Source organism: Mus musculus, chromosome 2 (assembly GCF_000001635.26).
Source record: "Mus musculus strain C57BL/6J chromosome 2, GRCm38.p6 C57BL/6J".
Classification (NCBI taxonomy): Eukaryota; Metazoa; Chordata; class Mammalia; order Rodentia; family Muridae; genus Mus; species Mus musculus.
In genome coordinates, this window is record NC_000068.7 from 27,009,800 (window position 1) to 27,021,335 (window position 11,536).

The window sequence follows — 11,536 nt, forward strand, 5'->3', positions numbered from 1 at the left end:
TGGCAAAGGGCGTCTGACAGTCTGTAAACACGCCCCTTATGCTATACTCCATTTCCTCCCGCCCTCCCCCCGCCCCCCGGCTATGGCCTGCGGGCCCGCCCCTATGCTAATCACCACCTCTCCCACAAGGCCGCGCGCGGGTGGACACGTCTCTTTGTGCGCGCCTGGGGCTGCGCGCAGCGTTTAGCATGAGCGGCTCGGGCGCCGCCGGAGCGGCCGCGGGCCCAGCCCCGCCGGCACAGGAAGAGGGCATGACTTGGTGGTACCGCTGGCTGTGCCGCCTGGCGGGAGTGCTAGGAGCGGTGTGTGAGTATCGGGTCCAGGGAGCGGGCGTCCCCGGGGTTGCCATGGCTCCCGGCCTCAGGCCTGCAGTCCACCGCCGGAACTCGATGGCTTACTGCCCAGTTGTTGCGGCCCTGATCAGAGGAAATGAGACTCACAGAGGACGCGCGTCTGCCCCTTCCCGGCCCTGCCTCGGCCTGGTGATGCTTACCTGGGCTGGGGTGGGACTGCCAAGTTCCCAGCCTTTGGACAAAACTTGTTCATAAATGGGGGGCAGCTCTCCACAGGCTGGGAAGTTTGCTTGGGGGTCAGATGGTGCCAGGAGAAGAGTGGCCCCTCAGGGTGGCTGGGCAGTGATCGGAGTTCTCCTCGGGTTCCTACTGTCCACACTCTCCTAATGCTTCTCGTCGGCCTAGTATCCTCCACACCAGCAAGCTTTCTCTGCTCTTGTAAAGAGGAAGGCAGGTCCGCCTCTTCAGTGCAGCTATGTTGCTGGCCTTCCAAACAGTGTGTTTGCTAAATCCTGGGTGTCCCTTTCATTGTGAATTCCTAGAAGTCCAGGTGAGTGCTGGGAAGGCCCGAGGATCCATTGCCTACCTGGTACCAGAGCAGGAACTGTGTGGGTAGGGGAAGACTCATCCGTTTTCCTGTCTGGAGGAATACCTTGGAGCCCCATCTGTCCAGACGATCTTGCTAGTCAGATGGATAGGGTAGAGTTAGGTATGTGCTGCCCTGGTAAGGCAGCTCTGGAAGAAGTCTGCTGAGGTTGATCAAATCCTCTTCAGTGCAGTTAGCTAGTTCAAGGTGGTATTAAGGGGTGAGGGACAAGGAAGGGCCTGACCATGACCTGTAGGCGGCTATCCTCCCTCCGTCATGGTGATTCAGTCAGTGACCAGGTGATTTCTAGATTAGATTGACTTTGGAAATCCCACCCAGTCCCATACTTCCTGTGGGTACCTGTGCTACTCCCGAAGGCCTCCCTAATCCTCCTGCCGAGCCAAGCTATCAGTGAAACCTTACTGGAGACCTGTGGCCGTAGCTTAAATTGTTCCCTGAACCTGATCATTGGGATCAGGGGGGTGGACATCAAGGTTTTGAATACTGGCATATCATAGGAGGGAAGGATATCGTGTATTTGCTTTAAAAACTCAATAGGGGTTTGGCAGGAGCTATGGCTTAGCCGGTCACTTTGACATAGGGCTATCCTCTCTTGGAATGGAGGATATTCTAAGGGGCTTATTATTTATTGGAGGGATTTATTCTGGTCCCAAAGACCTCTGTAGACAGAGGAAGAAAGGATTATAGGGACATCTCCTTTATATGGAAGACATGAGCATTATTAGCACCCCAAGTGAGTGGATGTATTTGAGTCCTTGGTTGTCAAAGGACTCCTGTTCGTCTGAGTTGCGACCTGGTCCTCCCAAAGGTGGCTCTGTAGGACAGCATGGTGGAGTAGCTCTGTAGATGGAATGCTGAGGACAGGAGTGCAGGCCTTTCAGGTGAGACCAGGCCTAGCTCCACACAGGCAGGGGGCCGACAGTCTTTCACTTCTGTGGCCCTGGAAGCTTTGCTGCGTGAATGAGTGCTGCGTTGAGTTCTTTATTAGAGGAGACTTTGTGACATAGAAGCTGTGCCACTCATTTGGTCCATTCTCCTGCATCAGTTCCCATTTGGATAATGTAACACAGGAAAGTGGAAAATGGTGGAATTCCAGGCCCAGTGGAGGGATCCGGTGACCCAGGCCTGCTGCAAGTTTAATAAGTTGGTGCTAATTGCAGCCTCAGAGGGCCAACACTCTGCCCTCCCTTAGCTTGTGTCCTGCCAGAATGGGCAGCTCTCAGCAATGTCCTCAGAGGCTCCCAGAGTTCCTGGTGAGGGACTTCTTGGTGAAGCCTGGGTGGCTGGGGCAGACTGTAACCTGAAGGTGCAGTCAGAGGGGAGGGGCCTCGCTGGGCTTCCACACTGGAGAAGAGCACACACACTGTCCCCTCTTGGTGTCCTGCTATTCAGGTATTGGGGCACAACCTGCTCATGTGTAGGAGAGAAAAATGAATTAGGAAAGCAACATGTTCAGGGTCACGTGGCTAATGTTTTAGATGGGATTGTCATTTGAATCTTCCCTGGTGTATCATAAGAGGCATCCCTGTCCTGACCCAAATTCAAGATGTGGCCAGACGTAGTGAAACATGCTTGGAAGTCCCCAGGAGGCTGAGAGAGAGAGAGCAAGATAGTTTGAGGTCAGCTTGAGCTATAGAGCAGGACTCTGCCTCAAAGGAAAACCAAACCAAACACCCTCACCAAGCAAGCATAAAGAACAACCCCAAATAAGTCGGAGTGGCCTTTACCAAGTTAGAAGACATTTTTGAGTAGTTTACCTGGTGGCTGCAGACTGATAGGCTAAGATTCCCACTGAAGTCGGAACAGGCCTGACTTTTTAATTTTTTAATTTTTATTTTTTAAAGATTTATTTATTTTATATATGTGAGTACACTGTCTTCAGGCACGCCAGAAGAGGGCATCAGAACCCATCATAGTGGTTGTGAGCCACCATGTGGTTGCTGGGAATTGAACTTAGGACCTCTGGAAGAGCAGTCAGTGCTCTTAAACCTCTGAGCCATCTCTCCAGCCCCCCAGGCCCTACTACTACTTCCTCTTCCTCTTCCTCCTCTTCCTCCTCTTCCTCCTCCTCCTCCTTCTTCTTCTCTCCTTCTTCTTTGAAAAGATATCTCTCTTTATTCAGTTGAGATTGGATACATATTAGTGTATTCAGACTCATTAATGGGCATACAAGAGCTGAAAAACCTGGAAGCCATACTATATCATGGATTTTTTTTTTAAATGTTACAAAAGTCAAAGGATTGGCATATATTCTCAGAAAAAAAAAGGAGTTGACATACTTTTGTGAAAATCAGACTATATATAACGTGTTGTTTTTTGTTTTGTTTTAGTAGACGAAGCTTTAGTAGACTTCTCATTTTATAAGTAACACTAGTCAGCACAGCCCAGCCCAGCAGCAACCAGTGAGAGCCAGGCTTGAGGGCTCAGAACAGTCTACCTACACCAGAGTAGACCAGTTAGAACTCTAGTCTCATCTGGTGGTCTCAATATGAGAGGAAAAAAGACAAAAAACAAAAGAACAAAAAACTATGGAGCTAACAGAAGAAAATCAAAGTTTCTTAAACTAGGTTAGAAATCCGAAAGTATCAAGCCTGAGATTCTCCACCAAAGCCCATCCCACTCTGGAAGCTCTTTTCTATTTTCCCTTAAAAACAAAACAAAATTTCCTAACAAAAGCCAGCTGTCTACATTAAAATTAAGAATGTCTGTTTGGTGAAAACCCCCTAGATACACAAAGTGCTATTTTGAGGGGTTTTGCAGTGGCCAGAACACAAGCAACTCCTCAAGGAAAAGAGACGCACGCAAGAGGAAGCCACCTCCCGAGAAAACAGCCGCTGACAAAGAAAAACCAGAAGGTGGCCGTGCATAAGAAATGGTCTTCAGATAAAGGGATATTAAGATATGTGGTGCTTTATATACATTGACTACCAAAATCAGGATTTACAGCGACAGATGCTGGTAAAGATAAGGAAAGAGAAGCCCCAAGAAAGGCCAGTTTGCGTTCTAAAGAAAACTATGGAGAAACCAGGAAAATGAGCCTGTATAACCCACAGTCCCAGCCTGGACAGGTACACCAAAGAATGACCCACCCCGGCCCAGAGGGGACACATTAAAGATGTTCGCTGTCAGGCCTGACTTCTTGAGAGGGTTTGATAATAACCTGGAACCAAGGGGCAGCTCATCAGAGCCTTAAGCCTTTATATCCTCCAGGTATGAAAGTAGCTAGACTTGAGCTCAAACGTAAACTTACTACTCTCTGCTGTCTCAGGTGATGGTGGTTGCTGAGGGAAGCCCTAGTGCTGAGCGTCTAAAGGGAGCCTCATGTGTTCTCAGTGCCTTCTGCACACTCTGCCATACTCTGCTAACCCCTGCCCATTGTCTCTTGTTTTGAAGCCTGTGCCATCTCTGGACTCTTCAACTGCGTCACTATCCACCCTCTGAACATCGCAGCTGGCGTGTGGATGATGTGAGTAGCTGTGAATGTCCTGCCTGGGTGGGGTTTGAGACATGTGGTGCAGGTCTCATCCCCCTTCCCGCTCCTAGGTTTCCTGACAGCCGCTTAAGTCTTTATTGGGGACAGTGTCACAGATACAGTTGCAGCCTCTACCCAGCCAGACACTGTAGACTCCTTGGGAGCTTCAGGGCCATGGTGTGTAAGGTCAGAATCCAGGGTCTGTGACAAAGAGAGGAGGGTGGTCAGCTGTGAGGCCATTAGCAGGGCTAGAGTTGTGGGGGGAGGGGTCAGACGCAGGTGGACCTGGTGGCTACAGCATCCACAGGGAGTTCCTTTTCATGCTCTTCCTGGGCAGCCAGATCCTGGGGAAAGGGATGCCAGAGTGAGGGCTGCTTGAGGTGCATGGAAAGCACTGTACATTAGCACTGTATAAACAGTCATCTTGGGCAAGGTATAGGTAGGTCTTGCCTTGGGCATCATGAGGGTCAGGATGACTTGGATCTTAGGGTGATGTGTACAGAGGCTTATGCTGGCCCAGGCAGCAAGGATGGGGACTATAGAGGTTATATACACATTGGTGGAAAGTGAGCTGGCATCTGGAAGACTGGTGATGGGTGGTGGGGAGATGGGCAGTGGTCAAGAGTTCCAAGAGCTGTGTCTGTTAATCAGGTGGTTGGTGGCACTTTGCTCCCAGATACATGTGGGGCCCGGCAATGATCCTGTTGTCTGGTCATGACCATTGCCCGCCTATGGGAGCAAAGGCCTTGAGCACCAGCAGCATAGCTGCTTCCAGCAACCAGGCAAGGGTTAAAGGTTCCTGAGTGGACGCTCCCAGCATGAGCAGCCCACTACCTGCATCTCTGTCTCCCTGACCCACATGCTCCCAGCTCAGGCCATGGGTAGTCCTCGGTGGCTCGGTACCTTGCACTTCTGCTGGGGCCAGCCTATCCTTGATGTCAGTGTTCGTGACTATGGGGAAGGGCCTAACAACAGGCAGTGTGGCTAAGTTCTGCGGATGAAGGTGCTGCTGGCTAAAGATTATATGGAACCAAGGGTCTTAGTTCTTCCTTTCACTGTTGGAACAATAAAGAGATCAGACACCAGGCTCTTCCTCCAGGATGCTTGGGTAGTTAGGGATGCTGGTGCAGCCGTGGGGTGGCGTGGGGCGGGTTGTTGAACTGCTTGGCAGAAACTGGTACCCTGCAGAATCCAGGTGTTTATGGAAGTTCAGGGCCTGTGAGGTGGTAGAATTCCTTGAGCCACTGGCATGAGGGCTGTTGTAGCCTCAGGTTGTAAACTGTCATTGTCCTTTCTGCCTTTGACCCTGCAGCATGAACGCCTTCATCCTGTTGTTGTGCGAGGCTCCCTTCTGCTGCCAGTTTGTGGAGTTTGCAAACACAGTAGCTGAGAAGGTTGACCGGCTGCGCTCCTGGCAGAAGGCTGTCTTCTACTGCGGGTGAGGGGCTGTTGGGCAGGGCCTATGGCATGGTTCCCAAACCCCTGCTGATTAAAACAATGTTGTGGGGTGGGTGGGCCAGGAACAGGTAGAAGCCTTTTCTTCTACAGAGCTTTTATTTGATAGCAGTGGGCACAGACACTGACTCATCCAATAACAGGTGCTAAAGAATGGGACCCAGTACCTGCCTCCCCGAGCTCAGATGGCAGCTATGGCCACACAAGTGTCCTACTAGTGGAAGGATGGGGAAGCAGCTGGATTACTTTCACTTGGGAGTTTCCAGGCAGGTTGTAGTGGATATGTGTACATCAGCATTTGCTAATGTATGTGTAGGCATGGTGAAGCCTTGCGAGGAGCGTGGCCAGATGTGAGACTGCCGAACAGAAACACCATTTCCCTCTAAATCCACACTTCTCTGGTTCTGGCAAGTGCAGCGTGTCGGACTGCAGCACTTCTGAGATAAATGTAATACCTGGGGGCCTCCGAGGAAGGGCTTTCCCATGAGAGCCTGGCTAGACAGCAGTACTCACTGTAATTACCAATATTGTCATTAAGATCAGGTTCCCCTCCCTCAGGATTGGTGGGACTCAGAGGCTTCTGCAGGGAGAGCACACAGTATGTGCGCCTGCTGACAGTCTTCTGCTGTGTCTAAAATCAGGGGATCATAGAGTTAGAAAATTCTAATCAGTGTAGCATGGTTGTATGTGTGTGCAAGTGTGTGTACACATGCACGTGTACATGCATGCGTACATACAGGTGGGTGTGCATGAGAGTGGAAAAGACTAATGTAGACATCAGGTATTTTCCTCAGTCATTTTCTACTTGCTTTTAGAGACAGGCTCTCTCACTGAGCCTGGAGCTCACATATCTGGCGAGACTGCCAAAGCCAGTGAGCTGTAGGAATCCACCTGTTTCCACCTCAGCAGCCCCAAAGCACCTGGGTTTGTATGGGGCTCCAAACAGGCTCTCGTGCATGTGCAGCAGGCACCAGCTAAGCCATCTCCTCACCCCTTCCTTGTCTTTGCCTTTCCCTCTGTATTTGAGATGGTCTTATTATGTAGACCTGGCTGGCCTTGAACTCACAGAGATTCATCTGTCTCTGCCTCCTCAGTGCTGGGATTAAAGATGTGCACCACCATACCTGGCTTTCTTTGGATTTTTAAGATGTGTTGTCATGATGCTGACAATAGTGTATGTTTACCAAAAGTCATTTGTAAAGTAAAAACGGTCATTCCGGTCCTCACTACCTGTTCATCTATTGGCATGCGTTCCTCCGGTCTAAGTGCAGACATGTCTGAAGCTCCTCTCTGACATGCTTATAACTATTACACATAAGTTTGTACCTGCTCTTTTTGACTTGCTGTGGTTTCAACATCTTCAGTATTGTCATAAAAATGATGCCATTCCTTTTATTGTTAAGCACATTTATTCAGCTGTACATACTTACTGGCTTTGTCTTAATTTGTTAGCTGGTGTCAGTCGAGTCTGGTGAACATCTGTCGGCCAAGCTAACCATGATGCCATCCTTAGGAGACGTTTCCAGGTGTGGAATTACCAGACTAGGTTATGATCGCTCAAAAGATCTTAACATACGCGACTCAGTTACTTCCCCAAGAGGCATTCTGGGTGTCTCTCTCCTCCCCATCCAGTGCCTGGTGCTACTTTCATATGTCTAAGAAGTAAAATACCCTCCTATGGGTTCAATTCATTTTCTTTTTCGAAGGGTTTCTAGCTTCTGGTCCACTCTCTTGAGAGCTTTAATGTGTGACTTTGCAGGCTGTGTGTTTTCAGTATTAAAGACCTCAGATTCCTTTGTTTCGTTTCCCATTCAGATTTTTCCAGCCTGTCATTTGCCTTTAATGCTAATGGTTTGCCTCGTGATTTCTATTATTTTATTATAGAGGATCCTCAACTTAGCTTCCATTTTGATAAAATAAATATCCTGTTGAAAACACGGTAGCACACCTCACCTACCAAACACGGCTGTCACTAAACTTCACCATGCTTAAAGCCCTGATGCTGGCCACAGGGGCCTGGCCTGGCATCTCATAAGGTGGCCGCAAAGCTCAATATCTGCCGAGTACCGCAGTCGCAACCATCCAAGTCAAGGACATGCTGCACTTTGAAGCACTTCTGGCTACACAGACATCTGCACCTGAAGTCCAAGGAGTGCAGTTGGCTCTGAGTATCATCCTCGTGCCCAGTGAGCCTCCTCCCCAGAAGTGACTGGACTAAGGGCTGAGCTGCAAGCTCCATCATCTTCCTGGGTCAGCGAATCCACAATTCACCTCATGTTGGAAACATACCATCCCTCAAGATTGAGCTGCAGAGGTTCTTAGGGCTGTATGAACCCACCACTAGGTGGCGCCAGGCTGCTACTGAAGCCCCATAGTTGCACTGGGTCCAGTGTTCCTGGGGTTGGAGCTGGGAGGACTTGCTGAGGAACAGCTGGCCCAGGGTTACTGAACTGATGAAAGCGTTCATACAGTGTTTGGGATGTGGGTGTAGGATAAATGGCCATCTGCCCTCACCTAGATGTCAGGACCTCATTATACGATGAAGTGGAGCCTTGACAAGCTCACTTGGTCACAGGGCTGTACAGCTGGACTGTACCCCAGACCCTCTAGGCCTAGTAGGGGTATTTACCCAGCTCTTTGCTGTTTAACCATGAGTGGGTCATAGATCTTGCCACAAAGATCTGATACAGCTTTGGACTCTGACCCCAGAAAGGATGCGATTTTAGGGATGTCTGTTTTCTCCTAGGATGGCCATCGTCCCCATCGTCATGAGCCTCACCCTGACTACACTGCTGGGCAATGCCATCGCCTTTGCCACGGGGGTGCTGTATGGACTGTCTGCCCTGGGCAAAAAGTGCGTCTACAACCTAGTCCCGGGGTGGAGCCTCCTCTGCTGCCCCTGCTGCCCCATCTGAAGTGGGAAAGGCCTGAGTGGGACCCTTTGTCTAGTTATGCAGTGGCCACAGGTGACTTTATCTGTGCCCTCAGGAACAGAGGCAAGAAATGAGGGGACAGCCTAGGTGGTCCCTCTTGCCTAGTTTATACACAGTGAGGTATGCACCAGACATTGCAGCCAGTTGCAACCCCTTCCCTTCAGCTCAGTCAGTGCCAGGCAACGTGTATCTGTCTCAGAGTAACAGTGCTCTGCCCCCTTGACCAGGGCCTCTGGGGAGCACAGTCTACAGGTCATGCCTGGGGTGCAACCTGGGAGTGGGAGGTGGGAGGGCTAGGCCCATAGAACACCTGCTTTTCTCTCTCCAGGGGCGATGCCATTTCTTATGCTCGGATCCAGCAGCAGAGACAGCAGGCAGATGAGGAGAAGCTGGCGGAGACTTTCGAGGGGGAACTGTGAGGTGAGGCAGAGTGGCCTGTCCTCATTGCCTACTGCCGTTGGGGTCTGTGAATTCTGGAGAAGACTGAGTGTCAGCTCTGTTAAATGGCCTGGGAGAGGAGCACCTGCAAGGAGCACTCCTTGAGTCTTCCTGTGCCTCCCTGTTCTCCGGACTCTTGAGCCTGGAGCTCCTGCCCCACTAGCACCGAAGGCCTGGGCTATGGATGGGATGAACTCACTCCTGTCAGCCTGCGGTGCAGAGTCTGTGCTGGTGACCCTCCCCAGACCTAAGAGCGGCCTCCCCTGAACACACCGCTCCTCACTTGGCTAAGAGGCCTCACCCAGGCTTAAGTCACTTTAGGTTTCACGCTTTTCAGGTTCAAGTTTGTGGAAGTTAGGGCTTCAGTTCTGCTCCATGACCTGTCGTCAGAGCAGAGGAAGAGTACAACAGTGTCCTGAGGCCAGCTACTGCCACCAGGAGCAGGAGAGATGGCTGCTCACTTGAGAATCTACAGCACTCCCAGGATGCAGCATCCTGGGCAGAAGAGCAACCTTGGGAGTGGCCAGAGGGCTGCTGGAAGGTCCCTACCGCTCAGTGCTAGAAAGTTGTGTATGTGTGTCTGTTTGTCTGGTATGATGTGCTCTGTGTGTGTGTGTGGCTGTGTGTTTGTCTGGTATGATGTGCTGTGTGTATGTGTGTGTGTGTGTGTTTGTCTGGTATGATGTGCTGTGTGTGTGTGTGTGTCTGTTTGTCTAGTATGATGTGCTCTGTGTGTGTGTGTCTGTTTGTCTAGTATGATGTGGTGTGTGTGTGTGTGTGTGTGTGTGTGTGGCTGTGTGTTTGTCTGGTATGATGTGCTGTGTGTGTGTGTGTGTGTCTGTTTGTCTGGTATGATGTGCTGTGTGTGTGTGTGTCTGTTTGTCTGATATGATGTGCTGTGTGTGTGTGTGTGTGTGTGTGTGTATCGCTGCTAGTCTGCACTGAGAACCTCCTTGTCAGGATGGCAGGTTCCTTATTAGTAGGGATTAACCTCAGGTATTCTTCCCAACTTGCCCCTGGCAGCCTGGAGCCTTTGGAGAGCTGGGCAGAGACCAGACCCACCCTACACAGACTTGGCCCCTTCTCGGGTACCAGAGCACAGAGAGTAAGCCTGCATGGTTGGGACAAGGAGAGCTGTTTCACTGGCACATGGCTCCAGGGACATGCCTTGCTGTCCCCTCACCTTTCTCTGCACTGTTCTCTTCCCACTGTCCTGTGACACCGGCATCAGTGGCTTATTAGATGAGTCCTTGGCCATTAGGCACATTTGGTGGCCTGGCTGAAGATGATGTGTCAAGTGCTGAGCCCTGCCTCCCTCCTGCACTAGACCTTCAGCCGGACCTGTCCATGGAACCCAGCCCTGGAGTCACTGAGTCTCCAGGGAATCCTTAGCTTCTCAGGGCTTGAGGCCCAGAGGAGTAGACATTCATTCTCCTTGGTATAGAAGCTCTGATCTGTGGACTTTGGGGATAGCAGAAGTTCTCCAGAGAGCCTGGCCATGCTGAACTGGGGAGTGGCAGAAATGTAATAGTGTAGCTAGCTTAGGGGGTCATGTGCCTTCACCGTTCATCAGAGGCTATTTTTCTTGAGCCAGAGATAAGTTTCAAGGGCTCTGTGTATGTGTGTCTGTATATGTTGGAGCCTATGTTCTCAGTAAGACCTGTCTACCTCCCAGGAGGAGAAAAATCCCCACCTGCTCCTCTGGTTACTTGGGTAGGCATGGACTTGGGCCAGTTCTGCCCAGGCCTCCTGCCTCCACAGTAGAATTCAAAGGCTACATGTATGGTGAGATTGTACTTCACTAGGGAATCCATTTTGTGCTAGGCAGCCATGGGGTGAGGTATAAAGGTGGAGGCCCTCAGATATAGGCCAATTTGGGGTGGTCAGTCACTTAAGTCCTGAGGTTCTTGGCAGTCCCATGGCACAGTGGCTCTGGAGCCCATTGCTTTGACTCTGACCATGGGCACTGTCCAGCCCAGACTAGGCCTCATTCTTGTCTGTGTCTGGGTGTCTTCTGTGGCTCCTTTTGCACCCACCCCTGGTTTGTTTGTTGACTGGGTTACTTTTGGAGTAAAGCAAGTTTGTAGTTGGTATACACAGTCTGCCTGTCACCTGTCTCCAGTGCCTGTCACTGGCAAGGAGGTCCTGTCTATGCTAGCTGGGCCTAGCCTGGCCTGAGCCTGCTCACAGGGTCTGGAAGAAAGTAGTCTAGGCATAGAGGGCAAGCTGGCCCTGAGCCCCACAGTGACTCTTGCTGTCTCTGTACTGTAATGATGTCCAGCGTGCCCTGGCAGTCTGGGCTGAGTTGGGGGTGGCCTGGCTGCTGGGGTAGGGAGCT

General features: G+C 50.9%; 1 protein-coding gene across 4 annotated transcripts; it reads left to right on the forward strand.

Moving 5' to 3' along the window:
* Nucleotides 1-55: 55 nt before the first annotated feature.
* Nucleotides 56-11,291, forward strand: Cacfd1 (calcium channel flower domain containing 1). 4 transcript variants are annotated; one of them, NM_029862.4, is made up of 6 exons: nucleotides 127-306; nucleotides 4,294-4,366; nucleotides 5,685-5,810; nucleotides 8,574-8,681; nucleotides 9,089-9,180; nucleotides 10,222-11,290. In NM_029862.4, exons 1-5 carry the CDS (start codon nucleotides 189-191, stop codon nucleotides 9,177-9,179), a joined length of 516 nt encoding a protein of 171 aa, NP_084138.1. In that variant the 5' UTR covers nucleotides 127-188; the 3' UTR covers nucleotide 9,180; nucleotides 10,222-11,290. The 4 variants fall into 4 exon arrangements, with proteins under 4 accessions (XP_006498222.1, NP_084138.1, NP_001230168.1 ...); XM_006498159.4 differs by lacking the exon at nucleotides 5,685-5,810 and having other exon boundaries at nucleotides 56-306; nucleotides 9,089-11,291; NM_001243239.1 differs by lacking the exons at nucleotides 8,574-8,681; nucleotides 9,089-9,180; nucleotides 10,222-11,290 and adding an exon at nucleotides 6,144-7,050.
* The last annotated feature ends 245 nt before the right edge of the window (nucleotides 11,292-11,536 follow it).